This window comes from Brachyhypopomus gauderio, chromosome 5 (assembly GCF_052324685.1).
Source record: "Brachyhypopomus gauderio isolate BG-103 chromosome 5, BGAUD_0.2, whole genome shotgun sequence".
Lineage (NCBI taxonomy): Eukaryota > Metazoa > Chordata > Actinopteri > Gymnotiformes > Hypopomidae > Brachyhypopomus > Brachyhypopomus gauderio.
Genome location: NC_135215.1, coordinates 23,523,644 through 23,546,077, shown reverse-complemented (window position 1 = coordinate 23,546,077; position 22,434 = coordinate 23,523,644). Strand labels below are relative to the sequence as shown.

General features: G+C 41.0%; 2 protein-coding genes across 3 annotated transcripts in view; one reads left to right on the top strand and one right to left on the bottom strand.

The window, feature by feature from the left end:
- Positions 1 to 418: 418 nt before the first annotated feature.
- Positions 419 to 20,230, top strand: krr1 (KRR1 small subunit processome component homolog). Of its 2 annotated transcripts, none has more exons than XM_077006567.1 (11): positions 419 to 577; positions 856 to 1,028; positions 1,189 to 1,323; positions 1,900 to 2,025; positions 2,716 to 2,799; positions 3,085 to 3,141; positions 4,606 to 4,773; positions 10,333 to 10,410; positions 10,531 to 10,627; positions 10,755 to 10,862; positions 20,101 to 20,230. In XM_077006567.1, the coding sequence occupies exons 1-11, from the start codon at positions 466 to 468 to the stop codon at positions 20,193 to 20,195; spliced, it is 1,233 nt and encodes a 410-aa protein (XP_076862682.1). In that variant the 5' UTR covers positions 419 to 465; the 3' UTR covers positions 20,196 to 20,230. The 2 variants fall into 2 exon arrangements, with proteins under 2 accessions (XP_076862682.1, XP_076862681.1); XM_077006566.1 differs by lacking the exon at positions 20,101 to 20,230 and adding an exon at positions 10,971 to 11,272.
- LOC143514863 (fatty acyl-CoA reductase 1) overlaps positions 18,764 to 22,434 on the bottom strand; it is a 142,147-nt gene continuing 138,476 nt past the window's right edge. Inside the window, exon 13 of the mRNA XM_077006564.1 lies at positions 18,764 to 22,321. Coding sequence (XP_076862679.1) covers positions 22,310 to 22,321 — 12 coding nt within the window. The 3' untranslated portion in view covers positions 18,764 to 22,309. The remainder of the gene's footprint in view (positions 22,322 to 22,434) is intronic.

The following is a 22,434-nucleotide window of genomic DNA, read 5'->3' as shown; positions in this document are numbered from 1 at the left end:
CGATCATGTTAATTGCAGCGTTTCTGAGTGGTGTGCGTGTTGTGATACCGTGTGGATATCACATTATAATACAATGGATATTTCTGAAAACGCTGATGGTGTGGACGGAGATATTTTTGAAAACGGAGACAAAAACCTCCGTTTTTAAAAATCTCCGGCGTCGTGTGGACGTAGATATTTCTGAAAACGCTGATCGTGTGGACGGAGATATATTTTACAACGGAGACAAAAACCTCCGTTTTTAAAAATCTCCGGCGTCGTGTGGACAGGGCCATAGATGCGTATCAGAGGTAAATAAAGTAGTTTTTTTTTCGGCGTGAGAAATCGGAAGTGTGGCGTGAGAGCGTGTGAAGACAGTCAAATGCGTGTGTCTCACGCTCAATGCGTGAGAGTTGGCAACCCTGCAGCCTATACGTTTAGAGCATCCACCTCCAGTCCAATAGGTGGTGGTAGAGGTGTGCATGAATGAAGTCATTCGGATTTAATAGCCGAATGAATAGCACAATGGTGGCCCCTGTTAAAGAAAGCGTGAGTGGAACGTTGGCAGATAAAAAGGGGAAAAAGAGAAAAGATCAAGGTATGGTATTACCTGATACACATTCGATGTATGTTTTGTCTGTGTGTCTGCAACCAAGGTAAAAAAACGTATATAACTACTGTTTAGAAACGAAACGATAGCCTCAAGATGCCTTCGCCAAATACCTCGCTTCATAGCTAGCTCGTTTGCTAAAGTGAATTTCACATTATGCACTCTGTGTTGTTGGAAATGTAGCTAGATAGGTCATTAGATAATTAACTTGACTTAAGGCTAACCTAACGTATTTAAGACACATGTGTTTGTTGATTCTGCTTTAGATGACTCAGAACTATTTACGGTCCCAGACGACTGGAAAGAACCAACATTTACTAGAGAGGACAACCCACTCGGTCTGTTGGAGGAAAGCAGTTTCGCCACTCTCTTCCCAAAGTACCGCGAGGCTTACTTGAAAGAGTGCTGGCTCCTAGTGCAGAAAGCTCTCGGCGATATCGTAAGTGTGCTGTTACTGGATAGAGCGGTTTCCAGATCCCAGTATGTTTCTTGAGATTGAGACTGACGTTACCCATTAGTAATGCGATACATCATGACCAAGACACATTTAAATCAATTGAGATTCTGAAACTTAAATTTTGTGTGTTCTTGTCTTCTAGTTTATCAAGACTACACTGGACCTAATTGAAGGCAGCATCACTGTTAGCACAACAAAGAAGACCTTTGATCCATATGCCATCCTGAGAGCCAGAGACCTGATCAAGCTCTTAGCTAGAAGCGTGCCATTTGAACAGGTAAGCTGCTCTTGGGGTGCTTTTGCAAGGTACAGATACTTCCTTTCTATGAGCCTTTTCAAGGTTGACTGCATACCATCTGCCAGTTACAGTTGATGTTCCAGCCATTCTGACAGTTTTTCTAGGTGCTTTTTTTGACTCTGTAAGCCATTAAAAGTGCAAAATATAACAGTTATGTTTTATAAGTGTTATTTACTGTAGCCCAATGAAGTGAAGTGCCGATTCTAGCATGTCTTGCATTATTAATCAAGTTCCTTTTACATTTACAAGCAATAATTCCCAAATACATCCAATACTCTATAATTCATGTAAGAATTCTAAACATTAATGTAAAACATTTGTGTGACAACAAATTTAGGAGTATTGTCTGCCCTTCCGATATCCTAGCATTTCTTTTAATTCATGAAAATTAATTTTTAAATCTTCCTGAGTGCTCTTAGTGTAGAGTGTATTTCAGAGTTATGAGTTAAATTGCTTTTGCATCACTTAATGCTTCAATCCTATTGTTTAATATCTGTTGAGATACCTGCACATGTAATAAGAAAAAATGTTTTAAATATGTGTTGTCTCTTTCAGGCAGTGAGGATTTTACAAGATGACATAGCTTGTGATATTATAAAGATTGGCACTCTGGTGCGAAATAGAGAGCGTTTTGTGAAACGCAGGCAGAGACTGATTGGGCCTAAGGGTTCTACACTGAAGGTGAGCAAAGACAGGAGGTGTGTAATTCAAGGAGCACTGCTAGCACCTACACTTCAGTCAGTCTGACATTTCCTTCATATCATAAGCTGAAAGTTGTTTTTAGAGTAGCACTAGGTTTAAAAATTAGTAGTACTGCATCAGTGTAGTAGTCAGGTTTAACCACTAAATGACACTAGATGGCAGTGGCATTGCTCTGATGCAAAATTTATGTGTATGTTTGCATTCTGAGATATTTTAAAGGAAATGAAAACTGGTTGATAATAACAGCCAAAGGTCAAAATAAGCTAACCATACCTGCTTTTGTCTTTCATTATTTTTTCTATTGCATTATGGTAGACTGTGGGATGATGGTAGATGTTACATGGTTACACAGAAAGTATCTATCCGAGTGTAGTCATCTTTCTTAGATGGAGTGCCATGGTTGAGAGGTGAAAAGAGCCGCACAGCATGCATAGCCACTGCATTAAATGTTATCTAACTAAAATTGCTTTTATTAAGACTCTGTAACTGGTAAGCTACAAAGAGGAGATTGTAAAGCATAAGCAATAAATTATTTCCTACATTATCTGAATTGGTGCTCTATAGCTGAGTGCTCATGAGTTCAGTACTGTGTCACCTTCAGAAATCTATGGGTGCTCAGAGCTCTGCAACTGTTGAAACATTACTTTCAAGTCTTCCTGTTTCTTCCAGGCCCTTGAGCTGCTCACCAACTGCTATATTATGGTTCAGGGTAACACCGTATCTGCTCTGGGTCCATACAGTGGCCTGAAAGAGGTGAACGTCATACACCTTATTGCAAAGTCATCAACAGTTGATCCATTTATTTATTTATTTATTTTAATTTTATAAAGCCCAGATCCATTGGCAGTTTGTCTTCATTGACGCCTTCAGAGAGAACACAGACTTTGTTTAGCAATGAGAATTTCCTCTTTTATCTAAAGACAGAAATTCTCTAATGAAAGAAACTAATGGCCTAGATGACTGTGTAGGTAGTCATGCCAGTCAGAAACGAGCTAAGGTATACACACAAGTCCAATAATTTTGTTTTTTTCTCTACAGGTTCGGAAAGTGGTGCTTGAGACAATGAAAAATATCCACCCCATTTACAACATAAAGGTAAATGAGAATGTACCTGCAGAGCCATGTGCATACTCGATGTATGTTTACGGAAATGTGTTGCCTTTGGGGTTAGGCGGTCAGTGACAACAAAGAATTCACTAATCAGTAGTTATACCACTTTAAGCTTTACGTCAATAATATTAGCAAAATTTTCATGGAATAGTTTGACGATGAGTATAACGTCGATCGTTTAAGCTTGTTGCACTGTGAATAGAATCTAACAATGCGGTACAGCACTGTTCATGCATCATAACTAGGGGTGGGTATCACTACTGATTTCCCAGTTTGATTCGATTCCGATTCACAAGGTCCCGATTCAATTCGATTCGATCCGATTCAATATCGATTCTTGTAGGGAAATTTCAGTTACAATAAAAAATGTAGTTTTAATGTGAAATGTTGTAATGATACAAGGAACACTCAAACCTTATTAAAATGTATTAAGATATTAGTGTTTATACTGTGAACAACAGTTACATTCTTTTTTATATCAATTAATGCACACACTTCCACATAGCTCATTTACCAGAAAATGCATTGCAAGTGTTTTTGAGCAGCTTTTTAAAGTGCAAATTCAGTTTTTTTTTTTACATGTAACAAAAACATTTATGAACATAGTTCTGAATATTGTAAACATTAAGGTCCAAAAACTAAGATTTATTCATGACTGCTTTGTGACATCTTGGAGATTGTCAAAATTTTCTGCAAGAAAAGATGCTGATCAACATGTTGAGGAGTGAGACAGCTCTTTTGTGCAGTAACAATATTGCCAGCTGTTGAGAAAACTTCACAGCTTTATACTTGACGCGTCGCGACCCGCGTGAGGGTCCGCACGCCGAAAACGACGTAATCGCGGTGGCTCTGCCTGTGCGCTGTCGCTTCACGAGGTCGTGCACCTCTCAAATTTTGTAACTTCGCACACGCCGCGCTTCTGCGCAATGAACAAAGTCATGTTTGCAGTGTTCATACACCTAAACAAGGTGGAATTAAAGCACGCCACGCAAGATAAAACGGGAGCCGTTAAAACGGTATGCATATGCGGGGAAAATTAGCCAATTCTAAAGATCGATCTCGGGTTTAATAAATCGATATCGAATCATTCAAATGAAGATCGATTTGAATCGAAAAATCGATTTTTTTAAACACACCCCTAATCATAACTGTGTTGCTTTCCCAATTTGCACTACACTATGCTGGTGACTTCTTGCTTAAAGAGGGGAGCCTGTGGCTTAAAAGCTGGCTGTGTAGTCTAGTGTTCACGTACAAAATATTTAGACTCAATGTTAATGACAATGTTTTAAATTAACTCAATGAAAATATTATTCTGTGCCCCTGTGTGTGTGTGTGTGTGTGTGTTGCCTCACTCATGTTTTCTTCTTTTTGGCTGGGTGTGTGTGTGTGTGTGTGTGTGTGTGTGTGTGTGTGTGTGTGTGTGTGTGGGGTGATTTGCGGTCCATGTAGATGTTAATGATAAAGCGTGAGTTGGCTAGTGACCCGGAGCTGCGCAATCAGAGCTGGGAGAGATTCCTGCCTACATTCCGGCACAAAAACCTGAAACGCAAGCAGCTCAAGAAAAAGAAGACTAAAAAAGAATACACACCTTTCCCCCCACCTCAGCCTGACAGCAAGGTATGTACAAAAAATTTGGTTGTGATTTTTAAATGACTCGATGGCACTCCCTACCATAAAATCATTGTCAGGGTAGGGGATGGTTTCTGTTCAGTAATTTTCCTTCAGCCAAAAAAAAAATCTCAGGATTATGATGAGGTGGTTCATGGGAGGTTGTCTTACTTGACAGGTGGTGAATGCTGCCCACTAGTGCTGGGCGGTATACCAGTTCGCACCAAAAACCAGTGTTTTTGGTATAAGAATTTTTCAGAAACCGACCACACCGGTTAAAATAACCTTCACCTGTCCGGAATGCAACACGTTGAAGTAAAAAATGATGCCCCAAAAGAACTATTGCCAAAGAAAGGAGCTGTCTGTTGTCAGGACGTACCATATTTTCTCGACAATGCAGCACACCTACAAAGTAAAAAAAAAAGGAAAATGTTTTATAAGCCGCACCAGGCTAAAAGCCGCATATATCTACTGAACTGAATATATTTAACTGAACTGATCAGTTTCTGAACGGTGCCTGTAGCATTTCACGTGCAACAGATTTGGCTTTCAGTCGGTGTTGTGCGGAATTCCGACTTCCCTCGTTTATCCGCATAAAGACGCTACATATCCATAAATAAGAGCTAGACATTAATTATCCATCACCGCAAACGGCATTATCTATGTCCAAAGCCACACTGGCTATAACCTCTGACCACATGACTTCACAGTATTATAGCATTATTATGTCTAAATATCTAGTTAGGACAAAACTAGAGTGCTCAATGAACTAAGTAATTATCACTGTAACTAGGCCTGTGTTGAAAAAATCGATTTTCCGATTCAGAATCGATTCGCATATGATGATCTGATTATCGATTCGTACGTCCAAAGATCGATTTTTTTAGTGAACTTTTACCCCCGCCTCGTCACTGAATTCACGCAGGCGTGCTCGGTCTAACTAACTGTAAAACGACTTGGCGTCGGACAGTGCCGGTAACGACGATAGTCAAATCGGAAATCTAAAAACAGAAGGACAGTTTATCCAGTGTCAGTGACTATTTACAGTTAGTCCGTGTCACTGACCATTTACCCAGTTTTTACAGTTTAAAAAAAGTTTAAAATGTTCTTGTAACGTTGGGCGCAAGGCGACGGACGAGACAGAATCCTTTGCACTTTCCAAATCGTTACGTTTATTACATTTACCGAAGCGCAGACAGCGCACATAAAACACGTTTACATAGAACATGTGTGACTCAAACAACGACGAGCACAGGACGCTGCGCGAGGGCAAATTAAATAGACAAACCACATAAACCCCACGTGACGAGACGAGCCACAAGTGAGGACTATCACAAGACGCACCCACGGAGATACACCGACGTAGACGATTAGACACAGACGACGTTAACGCGCCCAAAACGGAGGGGTCGGGGACCGTAACGTGAGAGTTCTGTTCTTATATTCTCACTTTAAAGAAAAATACACGTTTACATTTTATACTTTCAGTTTATTAAGTGTGAGCACTTTTAAAATAAAAATGCATTTGGTAGCAACAGCTTATGGGTGAATTCTTAATTATTTAAATCATAATAATGCACTGGTTAGTGTCCCAGTAGGAGCCCACTGTTGCAGATATAGACACCTCAAAGATGTCCTGTTTATTGTCCTGGATTACCTTTCTTGAAGGTAGATTTATGATGACCCTTTTCACCAGTCTTCCAGCCATCAGTAACTACCAACTACCAGTAACTATTTGCTGATTAATATCGATATAATACTAGTTTTAACATGTTGCTTCTGTACACAGTCAGGAAACAGCTCAAATACATTTTTAATAACACTAAATCCCGAATTGGATCGAATCGGATCGAATCGATTAAATCGGATTAAATCGAAATAAATCGATTCTTAATCTTCGGAATCGGATCGATTCTTGGAATTTGAATCAATACCCAGCCCTAACTGTAACTCTCGAATATAATCTGTAGCGTCTTTATGCGTGTGCAAACGAGGGGATTCTGAATTTGGCACAACACAGTCATTTGAAAAAAACTCTCCGTCGTGCCTGATGCTTGCATGTGCTAAATGAAAATGAGCACTTTCTTCTCTGATTTACAACTTTGTCCTACCACCTGATTAATTTTCTGCTCCACCCCTGATGGGTGAACATCTACAGAAAAGCCGCACCTCATTATAAGTCGCATGGTTCAAAGCTTGAGGGAATAATTAACAGCTCATAGTCCGGAAAATATGGGTAGTAATCGCAATTGCGATTGTGGCGTGTCGAGGTTGCATTCCGCTATTCAGTGCTGTGTTTGCAGGGTTCATCCACCTTTACAAGGTGGAATTCAAGCATGTACAGAACTTTCAAGGTCCATTTTCAATATTTTATAGCACCTTCAGCTTAATTAAGTTACATATTTATACAAATACACATATGCTCGAAATTATTCAAAAGAATTCTCTTTTTATCACATTAAAAGAGATGTTTTTTTTTTTAATTTAGTGTTTTAGTGCTACCATTTGAAAACTGATCATGTGAGGCCATGCAAATCTGTGTTACATGTAATACTTGGGTGGAGGCAACAGTGGAATAGGGTTCTCTTGACCACTCTCTACTGCAGTAATTCTTTTAGTAATCAATGCAGTTAACACATCATTCGGGGGGGTGCATCTAGTGTTGTCACGATAATAAGAATTACAACTTTGAAAAATATTGAAATTCGATACCCAAGTCAGATACTGTGCTCATTTTCATTTTAAAGCCTTTTAATTTTTTTATAAACAAATGTATATTGTATTTTGTTTCACAAATGTCAAATAAATAAAAGGTGTTGTCCTTACCACATTAAAACAGAAAAATAAATAATTGCACATTAATATAAATTAACATAAATAAATAATAACATTATAATATAACATATATATTATAACATAAATAAATAATAACATTAACATAAATAATAGTAGTGCACTTTGGAATTCACATTTAGAAGTCAAAAAGGCTGATACAAAAAGTGTATTTTAAGTATACTTTAAACAACTTTAAGTAACTAAAACTTCAGTATTAGAGTGGAGTTCAGTATTCATAGATCACTCTTTTTTTTCTCCCTGTATGCTGTCGCACTTACGGCTCTTAAACAAAGAATATGACAAACATTTGCTAGGATACCATAATCGGGGACACAATCTTGTATGCTGTAGTAATACTAGAAATGGGAATAATCACCAACCTCTTGGAATGTTTTGTACAAATCTGCGTGCCTTCAAGATTCGTTGTGTTAAGCTAGGTTTATACTTTCGCGAGTGACCGTAGTGTGCAAGTCCGCACACATCGCGCGACCCTGCTCGAATGGTGGAGGCGGCGTTTATACTTACCGCGTCTCACATTCTTTGCTGTTGTTCGAAACGATATGTGGTAGTATAAAGAAACACTCCTCAAAAACAGGGGACGGAACATTTACACCAATTTTAATGTTGCTTTGTGTTTGTGTGTTTCAGGATTGAAAATGCTGGAATTTAGGTTAAAGTGCTTGAAAATGCTTGAAACAAATAGCTGCCTGACTGAACAGTTCTCTTGTATTAAGCCTCTTGTAATTCCAGGACGAAACATGAGACCGTGAAGACGTTAAGATTGGGCATTCTGAAAATAAACAACCATTAAATAATGTGATAAAAAAGCGAATAATTTCGAGTATATGTATAAATATTTAACTAAAGTTTAACGTGCTGGAAAATATTGAAATATTGACATTGAAAGTGACGTACAAGTGCTTGAATTCCACCTTGTTAAGGTGTATGAACCCAGCAAACCTGACTTTGTTCATTGCGCTGCGGCGCGGCTTGCTTTAAGTTACAAAGGTGCACGACCTTGCGAATCGACAGCGCGTGAGGCCACCGCGATTACGTCATTTTCACTGTGTGGACCCTCGCGCTGCTCGTGGCACGTCAAGTATAAACCAGGCTTTAGCGCCCTTCGTTGAAATGTTCCGAAAGCACCGCTTGCAAACTGGCTTATTCATGTCCTTCGGTTTTCCATCTGTATCTGCTTCGAATCCAAAGTATTTCCACACAGCACTTCTGCTGCTTTCCTTGCTTATTAAGACGGGCTGCGAACACAGTGTTTGCTTTAGCTGCCATTTTAGCATTACAAACTGTTCTGTGCATTATGGCAGCTTGGGTGGGTCAAACGAAAGCGCATTTTATGTAAAAAGAATCGATACTTAGAGAAACGAGTATTGTACCGTTTCAGAATGTTCAGTATCGATACGTATCGATATATCGATTTTCTTTGACAACTCTAGGTGCAACAAATAAAAAATTTCACAGATATGCTTGTTTTCTATTTTTTGTGTCACATATCGGATTATTTGGATCAGCATGAAAAGAAAGATAAAATTGTTTTTCATTTAATAATAAAGAACATTATGAAAACTAAAATCATGGAACTTTTGCCCATGTTCTTAAATTCAAATTCTATTTTTCAAAGAAATAACTGCCCACATGAACAAAAAAATTTCCAAAAAGACAAGAACAATGGAGGTCCAGATGTCTGTGGTTAAGGCCACAGAAGTAGTTTCGGTCTTGTTCATAAAGATCTGGCATGATCTTCACACTGAAGTGTACACACAAAGTGATTTCATAGTGTTGCTCAAGCACTTGAATCATGTTTTTAAACTGTTTTCCACAACAGAGTATGGCCTCATGTCTGCAGCAATAAATATCCTAATAGATTTGGTAATGGTGTTAGTTCACTCTGATTCAGCATTAGTACGCTCTAATATTGGCTGCTTCAATATCATGGTAAGAAGTTGTCTTGGCTACTGCTGTAGTCATCGACACACCTCGGTGATGGTGCTTTTGGATAGATTTTGTTCACCACTCTTTCTCCATCATTAGTATATTTTATAACGTAGCTGGTGAGTGTATATGTATATATGTAAATCCTGCCAAGCTTGTACAATGTCTGTAATTCTAGTTTAGAGTTGTATATTGTATTGTTTGTGAAGTAAGGAGAGAGAACAGCCAGAAACAAATTCCCTGTGTTTGCAAAGATATCTGGCGACTAAAGCTGATTATATTTTGTATTCTGAATATGTACCACTTTTTTCTTGTATTTTGCTAAAATTCAACAATGGTATTAACCTCAACATATGATTGGCAATTTAATGTGTAGTACCAGTGGCGGATGCAGCCGGCAGTTTTTGGACGGGCCAAAGTGTAATTGGGTTGGGCAAGCACGAACGAAAGTTGTTGACGGGGGGGGGAAACGTAAGTTTTGTCCGGGGTGGGCGGGCTGTATGGTCATTAAATGACTCGTGCGCTAGGCGCCATCCTGCAGCAATTATAGTTTATTTTCTTTAATTTTCATACGGAAAACTGTATTCTGAGCTTGTGATTAGGTGGGCCCAGCTGCCAATCAGGGTGGGCCTGGCCCACCCAGGCCCGCCCGTAGATCCGCCCCTGTGTAGTACTATAATATAATGTAGTGAGAACAAAATGGGCTATGATGCTATAGCCTCACTGAACACAAGGGGCTTGGTTTTGAGTACATTTGTAGCTAAAAACCGCATTCATGGTTTCCAGGTTGACCGGGAGCTTGCCAGTGGAGAATTCTTTCTGCGGGAGAGTGAGAAACGTCGCAGAAAAATAAACGAAATCAAGGTAAGTGGACCTTAATGCCTTACCTTGGACTTTAAGTGGACCTTAATGCCTTGTTTAGCGCCCCCCTGCTGTAGCTCATGGCATGAACTCTTACTCTTTTTTTTTAATTTTTTTTTTAAGGTGAAGCAGGCTGAAGCACTGAGCAAAAAACAAGAAGAGAGGAAGAAAGCCTTTATTCCTCCCAAAGAAAAGCCAGCCATGAAGAAAATCAAAAAAGGTATTCCAGCTATTAATACAGAGTTAATGTAGAGTTTGATATTACATTTAAAATTTTAAATATGCTAAATTAAGTAAGTATACTAATTTAAGTATACTAAATTTAAGTATACTAAATTATTTCATAGCTCCGCAAGAGAACAATCTTGACATTTACATCATTAAAGACAAAGTGAAGAAGGCAAAGAATAAGAAGCTCGGAGCCACTTCACCAAACCCTGTGCTGCCACCTACAGGTGGGAAGAAGAGTAAAAGCTAACACCCCAGTACACATATGGATGATTTTGTGGAATTGTATATATTATGATGAACAATTATTAACCTATTTTCCTTGTTGTATTCAGGCAACATGCAGGCAGTTGTGTGTGAAACTAGTGGGGATTTAGTGACTCTAAGTACTTGTGTTGCAAGACTCATGATGGGATTAGTCTTTCAGTGCATCATGCAAAGCAGACTTAAGCAGTCTGCTGCAGAGCAGTCAGTTGAGTAATTCAGACAGCATGGTTCTGGATCCAAACATCTAAAATAACTGGGAATGATGGAGCAGGAAGAAGACGTCAGTCTAAATAAACATTGCCACAAATGGTAGCACTACTGTTTTACTTTAGTGGCTGTTCTGATGAACAATAAATATCACTTGCTGACATCCGAGCATCCCAAGGGTCAATTTTCTTCTTGCACTCTTTACTTTTTTTTTCTTCTCTCTCCTATTTATTTTTTATGTCACAGAGCAGCTTTACAAGTGCATGATCCCTAATGAGCAAGCCAGGGGCAGGTATTGGGAAGAATCTTGGGAGGACCAAGACTCAAAAAGGAATTCCATTAGGTCCCAACTCCATTGGGTCACCTAGCTAATACCTCAAGTTCTGTAGTTCTGTTTCTAGGCCTAGCAGTTCCTCCAATGTGAATATTGGGCTTCAGGTTGGAGGCAACATCGGCGCTTCCTTTGGCGGTATTGGCACATCTGCTGGCAAGCCAGACCATTTTATTGAATTGGCTTTGTAGAATCATGTAACCAAGATATAAAACAGAAGTTAAATACGTAAACATCTAATTAAACAACCATATATAGTGGGTAAGTGGGAAAAGTGGGAAAGTATTCAGACCCCTTAAAAATTTTCACTTTGTTTCATTGCAGCCATTTGCTAAAATCAAAGTTGATTTTATTTAGCACCCCATCTTCACAGAAAAAAACGAATGTAGACATTTTTGGAAATTTATTAAAAATTAAATATCGGGACTTCCGGTATGGCGCAGTGGGGGTAGGTCACGATCTACAGAGCTCCCAGTGACCTTGAGAAATATATATTGTTATAGCGTCGCATATATATATAAATATTGTTGTTTACAACAGTGGTTCCCAAACTTTTTCTGCCGTGCCCCCCTTTAGTAGATATATTTTTGCGCCCCCCCATATTGACTAGGGATGCACCGATTCACGTTTTTCACTTCCGATATCAATTCAGATATCTGAGGCTTCGTATCGGCCGATACTGATCTGATACCCAGTGGCGGACTTAGCAATTTGGGGCTCAAGGCGAAATTAGCTAGGGGGCCAATCAACATTAATATGCGAGAAATAAGTCAGCTAATCAGGGGGCCCCTACAGTGGGCTGCAGTGGGAGGGGCCCAAGGCAGTTGTCTAGCCATGCCTCTATGCAAAGACCGCCTCTGCCGATACCGATCTGATTGAGTAAAAAAGTTTATTGAAAACTGCACCAGTATAGCACACTTAAACATACATAAAACATGTAAAAACAACACAACTTGCTTTTGTTCAGTCAGTGCAATTATGAATATAACATTGAATGTAAAATAAATAATACCAAAGAACCTGAAACTTACAAAAACAATAGGTTCACAACTTTGGTCAAACATGAAAAAAATAAACTGCAAGAAACCTTTAAAATGGTTCAAGAATTCTAAATATAATTTAAAATAAATAAGGAGATGAAATAAGAGAAACAGCAATACATATGCGGCTAGTTTGCAAGCGCAGACATCACGCAGAGCACAAAGCATGTAACGGCCAGAAATATCTGTACTGTCTCTTTAAGGGAGCAAGTTGAGCGCGCGTATGGAATATTGTTTTTTTTTAGCTTTCTGCCTTAGACCGAGTCAGACCACTGCTCTTTAATTTATTTCTGTAAGTAACGTATTAAATGAGCTTTGGACAACTCACCAGTTCATGTATGAACAGTGAAGTATTGCTGGAGCCCAGGTTTATTTTGGTCAACCAGCAAATAAACGGACTAAGTGGAATAGCACCAGCGCGAGTATTAAGGTTGAACTAACTCCGAAAAGCAAGCAATACAAGTATAGAATTAGACTGAATAGATCTGTTTTTATGGATCGGTCACATTGTCCCCGATACCCGATCTAGAATTTTTTCAGATATTAATATCGGAATCGGTGCATCTCTAATATTGACACGTGCACGTTTTACTTTCAAGCTCCGCGCCCCCCACTTTGGGAACCACTGGTTTACAAGATCATACATTTGTGAAAACCATTCTAGTGTGCTTAGTGTTACTAATATGAGTGGGAAGCAGAAATCCGGGCAACAAACGTCCTCCACGAGGTTGGCTAGTAAACTTTCGGTTATGGCGGAGGAGAAAGCTAGTGGCGAAATTGTCTCCATGGCCCAACTAGTGACAGAGCTGGATAAACAGATCTGTTCTTAAGGATGACCTCTCCACTTTGATCCACGAGTCACTTAAACCTCTTCAAACTGCTGTGAATGGTATCAAAGAGACTGTTAATTCGTTAGATTGGTGTCGACGGAAACGACAGCTAGTGAGAACTTTGAGCGCGTGAACGCGACTGAAGTGACGATTAAAGCTCTGACAGCAGCTAACCAGGACTTGTTAGATCGGGTGGAGGATCTTGAAAAGAGATTGCGCAGATCGAATCAACAAATTTTGAACATCCCAGAGGGCAGCAAGGACGGCAAAAACCCGGTCAAATTCATGGAAGAGCTGTTGATGGAGGCCATGGGAGCGGAGGTTTTTACTGAGCCGCCGGAGTTGGAGAGAGCACATCGCTCCCTTAATAAGAAACCAAAACCTGAGGATCCAGCGAGAGCTTTTGTGGTGTGCTTTCGGAAATTTCCACAGAAGGAAGCCGCACTTAATTGGGCACGAAATCATAAGGTTATGTTCCAAGACGCCACCCTCTGAATCTATCCTGACCTGAGCCCTTCACTGGCGAAGAAACGCAAGACATTCAGCAAATTAAACAAGCTTTCTATGCGAGCAGGGTGAAGTTTCGGCTGTTGTACCCAGCCCGCTTGAAAGTGTACACTCAGGAGTAATTCTGTGAAACGCTATCTTCTTGCTCATGGTAATTATGGGTACAAAAAGTTGTTTATGATTGCAAAATGTATAACAATTTCATACTGACGCAAATAGACAGATGCTGGAATTCCTGTAGATAATATAGGTCATGGCTCTTAATGATGCTCACCGGCAGGACATCTTTAGCGAGCCTGCAGTTTATCCCTAGGGATTTAAACATAGGCAGTTCACGCGCTAGGGGTTTTGGGGTTAGTTGTTCAAGGGGAGGGTTGGATGTGCGTCAAGGGTTTTTCACTGTTGCCATCGTGAGTCTTTTTTTGTTTGTTTGTATATGTAGCCTACCAATTTTATTGAAAGGGATGAATGGTCCTGTGAAGCGGGCAAGAATCTTTGCACATTTAAAATTGTTAAAATGTGAAATTGCTTTTTTGCAAGAAACTCATTTACTGGTGAAATCATTTTAGATTAAGAAAAGCATGGGTGGGTCAGTCATTTCATTCAAAGTTTGATCATAAGTCTAGAGGGGTGGCTATCTTGGTACATAAAAAGGTTCCTTTTAGTCCTACTAAGGTAATAGAAGACTCACAAGGACGATATTTGGTCATAATGGGAACTATATATTTTAAACCTGTTGTACTGTTGAATGTTTATGCGCCCAACTGGGATGATGAGAGATTTATTGACAGATTGATAGCATCCAATCCAGATCTCAACTCTCACCATTTGATTTGTGGAGATTTGAACTGCGTTATTAACCCTTCTTTGGATTGCTCTAATCCAAGATCTATTTCTCCCTCCAAAATGGCAAAAAAAACTGTCACTGTTCTTGGCTCAGGTAGGCTGTACCGACCCATGGCGCTTTTGTTTCCCCCTGTGTAAGACTTATTCTTATTTCTCTCATGTACATCATACGTATAGCAGAATTGATTACTTCTTTATTGATAGTACATTATTACCATTAGTTAATAAAATTGATTATTCATCTATAGTTGAATCCGATCATGCCCCGGTACTTCTGGACCTTTCTTTAACCCACAAAGGCCAGGAATATATTCCTTGGAGATTGGATAGTTATCTTTATCTATTAAAAGATAAACAGTTTTGCCAAATGATATCATCGGCCATTGAAGAATTCCTTGAGTTCAGTGACGGTGATGAAGTATCTTCCTCAGTGCTTTGGGTGACACTTAAAGTGGTTATTAGGGGGAAAATGATCTCGTACAAATCAATGGTGAATCAAAACAAACGTAAAGAGTTAGAAAGGTTGATAAAAAATATTCAGGAAATAGATAGCCAATATGCAGTGTCCCAGTCCAGAACTCTATAAGGTAAGAGTAGAGCTTCAAGCTAAAATATGAGATATTGGTATCTGAGAAAACTGAGAGGATGCTATTGAAATTACAGGACTTTGTGTATGAACATGGGGAAAAATCAGGCCGTCTGTTAGCTCACCAGTTAAAACATAAATCATCTGAGCAGCATATCTCAAGTATTAAGAAGAACAATGGCGACAACAACGTTTTTGTGCATTTTCTAAGGCAGCTCTGGCGTCAGCATATGGCGGTGGGTATCTGTTGTGAGGTGGGTGTGGGAGTGGTGCAGCTGCAGCAGCTCCCTCTCCCCCAGGTACTCCAGGTGGTGGGTGACGTCTCGTTGGGGCGGTATCGAGGTCAGGATCAGCTAAGGAGACACACTGGGACACCTTATTAGTATTTTCTCCAAGCCCTACCTGCCTAGCCTTCTTTTGCATATTAGCTCTCTTTTGAGCCTCCTCTAAACAAAAATTTAGCTTTGTGCAACATATCTTCTTTATTGTCATGAAAATACTTGCATGCTTTTTTATTATCCTTTTTTAGTCTCTCTTGAACCCTCTGTATCAACTTTCCCAAATACACCACACTCAGTGTGCCACTTGGCGCGAACCCACAATTTTCTATCCAGTATGTGATATGTTTGCAGCAGTCAGTACCATAAAGTCTATTCATCTGTTCAAAAATGCTATTGGGATGTTGGCTGACATCAAAGGCATATTTTTTACTGTTACTTAAACCCATCCTTTAAATGATCAAAATACAAATTGCTATTAAAAATACAAATTGCTATCAAAAACACTTATTTACTGCTTAACATATATTAGATCTCAATTTAGTTCCAACAATGGCCGTGAATAGGTCCCTCCTATTACCTTGCACTGAATCGACCCGGGTCCTTATACGTTAATGTACGTCTACAAGAATGGCCTTTTCTCTAGTTAGGCGTCTAAATAGGCATATTCTCTTAATAGGCTCTTTATTACTCCCAGAGTAATATTCCTTTCCTATTTCAATGCAGGCAAGGACACCTATTCCGTGGAAAACTACAAACAAGTTTTTTTATTCACTTACGATTGTGTGCCACCACCACGTTCTTTTTGTTCGTTGGATGAGGCGGGAGTCGTCAGCGAGGTCAGAACTTTCAGCTACACCCTGGCGGTACTTTCCCTTTAGCTTGTGGGGTTCCCGTTGTCCAGCTCAGTCCCAGACTGAGGAGCGTCCTCGGTGAGCTTCAGTTCATTCCTCCGCCACGATCCTCGCTCATCCTGCCGACTACGCCAAATTCTGTGGTGGAATTGATGGCACAGAATTCAAGGTCTTATAATATATTAAGCAGTATTTATTTGATAGCAAGAGAGTTACAAAATATAAAAGTATAAAAGTATGATGTGAAGCGTACGCTTCATGCAGTAACTCTGAACTGTCTCTCTCAGTCCAGATTCTTATAGTCAAAGTGTGTGTGTAGAAAAAACTAAGGATGCCTGCTTCCCAGGAGCAGTTATCAGTTTCCCTGTGATTCAACCTTGGGTGCTTAGAAACGGATAAGCAATATTATCACCAACTCTGCTGCTGCACAGAAAACTTCAGTCTTACAGAAAAACATCTTCAATATGGTTCCAGTTAATTACTAAGCAGTACTTTTCACACAGACCATGCTATAGTGTCTGCATGGACATGATTAACATGAATCACACATGAATATAATCAATATTTCCTTCACATTCTCCCCCTTTGATTCTCTTAATCATTCAACATAATCTTCATGCAACAGTAATCATTCTTTCAGAAAGCTTTAGGAATCATCTGGTTCTGCAACCCAGTCGTCAGGAATGAAGGAGTGGAGCAGATGGTCTGCTGGTTCTAGCAACACTGCTTTCACCTGCTTAGACACAGTACATAGACTTGTACAAAGACAAACTTTTGAATTAGTTGTTCATTCAATAGGTGCATCTCCAGCTCTGCGGGTCCGAGACCTGTGTTGGGAGGCCTGCCAAAGACAATTTCAAATGCTGACAGCTCTGTCTTAGCTTGTGGTCTGGTCCTACACACACTGCCACAACACTAATGGCAAACATTTTGTCCAGGACATCCCTGTTTCCTGGCTGGTCTTGACAAGACCTGCTTTTATTGTGCCGTTTGCTCTTTGCACTGCGCCTGCAGGGTGGTAGCTGTAATGCTTGCGCATGTCTATACCTACATATTTAGTCTGATTTTGAAGTCCTGCGTGGACAAAGGGTGTCCCGTTATCACTGGAAATTCTCTGTGGCAGACCCCACTGGGGAATGATCTTTCAGGAACATCTTAGAAACCGCATCACTGTCCTGTTTCCCTGTTGGAAAAGCTTCCACCCACTTACTGAACATGCATACACATACTAGAAGGAACTTCTTTCCTTCAGATGGTGTTAATTCCACAAAGTCTATTTGCCAATTTTGAAACGGTTCTGTTGCTGGCAGGTGTCCTGATGGGGCTGGTATTGTGTTGGTGTCTCTTCTAGTGGAGTTCTATGCACAGATCAAATATTTTGAACAAAAATTTTGAGTATAAGTAGTGATACCTGGTCTATTCCCCCTTTGCTCATGTGACTCCTCCCATGAGCAATCTTAACTAGGCCTCGCATGTAAGCCTTTGGTAGGCAAGGTCTAGTAGTATCAGGGTGTACCCATACGCCTTCTGTTTTAACACAGCCCGCCCGTTTCCACTGGGCCTTCTCCTCTGAGGAGGCCATTTGTTGGATATCAATTGTAGTTATTGGGGTGGATGCATGTTCTTGTTGGGTGGCTTGTAAGTTAGGCATCGCATGCGCTGTGGCTTTTGCAGTGGCATCTGTAAAAGCATCACCTCTCGCTGCCTCATCTTGGGATGAGGTGTGCGCTGCGCATTTAATGATTGCTACTTGCGCTGGTAGCTGGACAGCATCTAGTAGTTGCGCTACTAGTTTGTGGTTCTTAATTTTGCTGCCAGAACTAGTTAGGAAATCTCGGTCTTTCTATATGGCGCCAAAATCGTGCACTACTCCCCAAGCATATCTGGAGTCTGTCCAGATATTCACTGTTTTCCCTTTGGCCAATTTGTCCTGGTGAGGGCTACTAGCTCAGCTGCCTGAGCTGAATAGCTGCCTCCCCCTCGGGAGTCAACTCAAATGTTGAAGTGCTGGATCCTTTGGTGGGAATCAGTTATCTGAGGGGCCCCTGGCTCTATGCGTAGGAGAGAATAAAGGTGCGACAATATGAGCACATGCCAAGAAATGATAACAGTTGTTTCTTAGTTCGCAGTTTGGGAAGCTTCAGTATGGTTTGTTGTGAGATAACGTGTCCTAAGAAGTTTACTTTCTCTCTGCAGTATCACAACTTTGATTTGGATGCCTTGTGGCCTTCCTCTGCTAAATCATTTAGCAGTGCCACTTTGGCCTGTCTGCAAAGGTCTCTGTTTGGAGCACAAACTAAGAGATCATTCGTATTTTGAACTAAAGCTGTTCCCTCTGGAAGTTCAAATGTTTCTAATCTCACATGTAGTGCAGCATTGTAAATGGTGGGTGATTCACAGTAACCTTGACATAATCTAGTGAATGTGTATTTTTATTATTATTTTTTTTTTTGAAAAGGCAAACCAAATTGGCTATCTGGATGAACTGGAATGCTAAAAAAAGAAAAATGCATTGGCAAGATCCACTACACTGAACCACTGGCTGTCTGGGGGAACCTGAGAGAGAATGGTGTAAGGATTTGGGACTTCTGGGGATCTAGGGTGTGCTGCCACTTGACAGCTTGCAAATCCTGAACAAACCTCCATTCCTCTCGCCCTGGCTTCTTAACTGGGAAAACTGGGAGTCCTTACTGGTGAGGTTTCGCATGGCACTATCATGCCAGCCTCTCGTAGTAATTGGAAAATGGACCTGATGCCTTCCATGGCTTCAGGTTTCAATGGGTATTGGTGTTGTTTGGGTCTGTAATCAGATTTGGGAACGATGCACACATCTTTTAATGAGGCCCATATCGTTCTTTCCCTTAGCCAACAGAGCTTGCGGAACTTTTGTCAATTCTAATTCTTCCGCTGGGAGGAGGGTCATACGTATGGCCTTTGTTTGTGTTTTGTCATTTTGGTCAAATAATTCCAGTGTTAGGTAGTGATATGTGGGGCGTGGCCCATGGAACACAATAGAGATTCATTTGTCCTTCACTCAATCTCACTAGGCCTGCTGCCCATGTGTCGTTCCAGATCAAGTCAGTCATGGTCATTAAGTCATGCAGCTCTGCATAGAACCTGGTCTCATACTCTGTATCTGGTCCGTCAGATATGTATGTGCAATGAAATGTGTTACTTGGTTTAATGTAAAAAATCTGCTGGTAACACATAAGTCACCTCTGCCATGAAATGCTTTCTGATTCCCCCTTCGGTGCCTATGTACTGCCATTTATAGGCATAACCTGGTTATTCTGATGCCAAATGAATTAATTGGGGCTCTCCCCAAAACAAAAATAGCCCATTCTGGCCACTTTGGAGTGTGCATTGCAATGTACATATCAAATCTCAAAACATTAAATTAGCTGGCCACGTAGCGGAGATCAGGAAGCTATGTTCAAAGCATTATTACCTACATTACACTGTATAAACACAGACACTCTCTCTAAGATAGTTAGCCCTCCCACACCCATTACTCTGACAGTTTTATCATGCTTCATTTCACAATTTATCTAGTCAGCCATTATAACGGAGTGTGTTGCTCCACTGTCTACCAAAAATTTAAGTTTTCGTTTTTCAACCATTATTTCTACCTGTGGGAGTGCTGCTGGGTTTTTACTAATTAGCTGGACAAAAGAGTAATCTAAATTTGGTACTTTCCTTTTGCTGTCGTCTTCCCTCAGTGGCCCGTCGCTGTCCTGCCTCCCCGCCGCCCGTCAGTCCTGGCCTCTTTCCTCAGTGGTCAGATGGCCATCTTTGGACTCTGGACAGTCTCTAGCAAAATGTCCTGGTTTGCCGCAATTGTAGCATGTGTCTTTGTCTTTGTTTCTCTGTCCACCACGTCCTCCATCTTCTCCGCCTCTGCCTCGGCCTCTTCCTCTGCTACTGATGTAATCTTGGCTGGTCTGGACCATAGTCAGCATGGCCTGCTGCGGTATGTCGCTCTGTTTCTGAGTTTTCTTCTTCTCCTTATTTATGAGCTTTGCCTCGTGGTGTTTAGCGTGATCTATCACCGACAGAGGAGCTCTGTTTTATCCAATGCAGTTGGCTCTGATGAGGTCGCTGATGTCTTTTCTCATGTTCTCTAGGAAAGTGTTTCTCAGATGGGCTTCCCACGAGCCGACGTCTGCCGGGCTGTTGGCACGTTGTGCTGGTGCTTCGATTCCACAGTGGTCTGTATGGACTCTGGTTAGTCGAACGAGGAAGTCACTGATAGACTCTCCATCTTCTTGTTTGCAAGCTGCTATCTTGTCTGTGTTGATGGAGACTGGATAGGCAGCTTCCACTCTTTCCACCAGACGTCTTATCATGTCTCTGTACGGTCCGTTCAGATCAGCTCCCCCTCCACCAGGGGCGTCCCACTCAGGTAGGTGGAGACGGACATCACCTGGATTCCAGTCACGGTCGATCTTGTTGAACTGAGGTCCGAGTTTGACCACCAGTAAACGTTTCAGTTCTGATTGGGTTGGTCTACAGGACCGAACAAAAGCCACAAGTTCTTCTCCAAAGCGCCGTCCTCCTATGTCAGATGGTTTGCCCATACCCTCGCCTGCTTTCATGATGTCATCAGAAGTCCAGTGTCTGTGCACCATGATAACTCCGTCCGGGCCGGAGACTTCTACCATCGGGAACTGTGTGATCACTGGTTCGGGCGTGGTTATCATCATCTGGTGGGCTGCCTGATTGGCAACGGGCACCATCTCATACCATGATCCAGTGTGAGGGCCTGGTGCTGTCATAAGGCCTCCTCCCTTCACCGCGGTTTGAAGCCTGGTGTGCTTACTGACAGGGGAGAGTACGGGGCCCGAGTCTTCTGACAGTTCACGTTTTTGTGCATTTTCTAAGGCAGCTCTGGCGTCAGCATATGGCGGTGGGTATCTGTTGTGAGGTGGGTGTGGGAGTGGTGCAGCTGCAGCAGCTCCCTCTCCCCCAGGTACTCCAGGTGGTGGGTGACGTCTCGTTGGGGCGGTATCGAGGTCAGGATCAGCTAAGGAGACACACTGGGACACCTTATTAGTATTTTCTCCAAGCCCTACCTGCCTAGCCTTCTTTTGCATATTAGCTCTCTTTTGAGCCTCCTCTAAACAAAAATTTAGCTTTGTGCAACATATCTTCTTTATTGTCATGAAAATACTTGCATGCTTTTTTATTATCCTTTTTTAGTCTCTCTTGAACCCTCTGTATCAACTTTCCCAAATACACCACACTCAGTGTGCCACTTGGCGCGAACCCACAATTTTCTATCCAGTATGTGATATGTTTGCAGCAGTCAGTACCATAAAGTCTATTCATCTGTTCAAAAATGCTATTGGGATGTTGGCTGACATCAAAGGCATATTTTTTACTGTTACTTAAACCCATCCTTTAAATGATCAAAATACAAATTGCTATTAAAAATACAAATTGCTATCAAAAACACTTATTTACTGCTTAACATATATTAGATCTCAATTTAGTTCCAACAATGGCCGTGAATAGGTCCCTCCTATTACCTTGCACTGAATCGACCCGGGTCCTTATACGTTAATGTACGTCTACAAGAATGGCCTTTTCTCTAGTTAGGCGTCTAAATAGGCCTATTCTCTTAATAGGCTCTTTATTACTCCCAGAGTAATATTCCTTTCCTATTTCAATGCAGGCAAGGACACCTATTCCGTGGAAAACTACAAACAAGTTTTTTTATTCACTTACGATTGTGTGCCACCACCACGTTCTTTTTGTTCGTTGGATGAGGCGGGAGTCGTCAGCGAGGTCAGAACTTTCAGCTACACCCTGGCGGTACTTTCCCTTTAGCTTGTGGGGTTCCCGTTGTCCAGCTCAGTCCCAGACTGAGGAGCGTCCTCGGTGAGCTTCAGTTCATTCCTCCGCCACGATCCTCGCTCATCCTGCCGACTACGCCAAATTCTGTGGTGGAATTGATGGCACAGAATTCAAGGTCTTATAATATATTAAGCAGTATTTATTTGATAGCAAGAGAGTTACAAAATATAAAAGTATAAAAGTATGATGTGAAGCGT

What these genes read in the sequence shown, in the direction of transcription:
- krr1 (XM_077006566.1), top strand. Translation starts at nt 466, where the DNA reads ATGAAGTCATTCGGATTTAATAGCCGAATGAATAGCACAATGGTGGCC. An exon ending in CATACAGTGGCCTGAAAGAG is followed by an intron (nt 2,800 to 3,084) that starts GTGAACGTCATA and finishes TTTTCTCTACAG; the next exon opens with GTTCGGAAAGTGGTGCTTGA. An exon ending in CCCTGTGCTGCCACCTACAG is followed by an intron (nt 10,863 to 10,970) that starts GTGGGAAGAAGA and finishes TGTTGTATTCAG; the next exon opens with GCAACATGCAGGCAGTTGTG.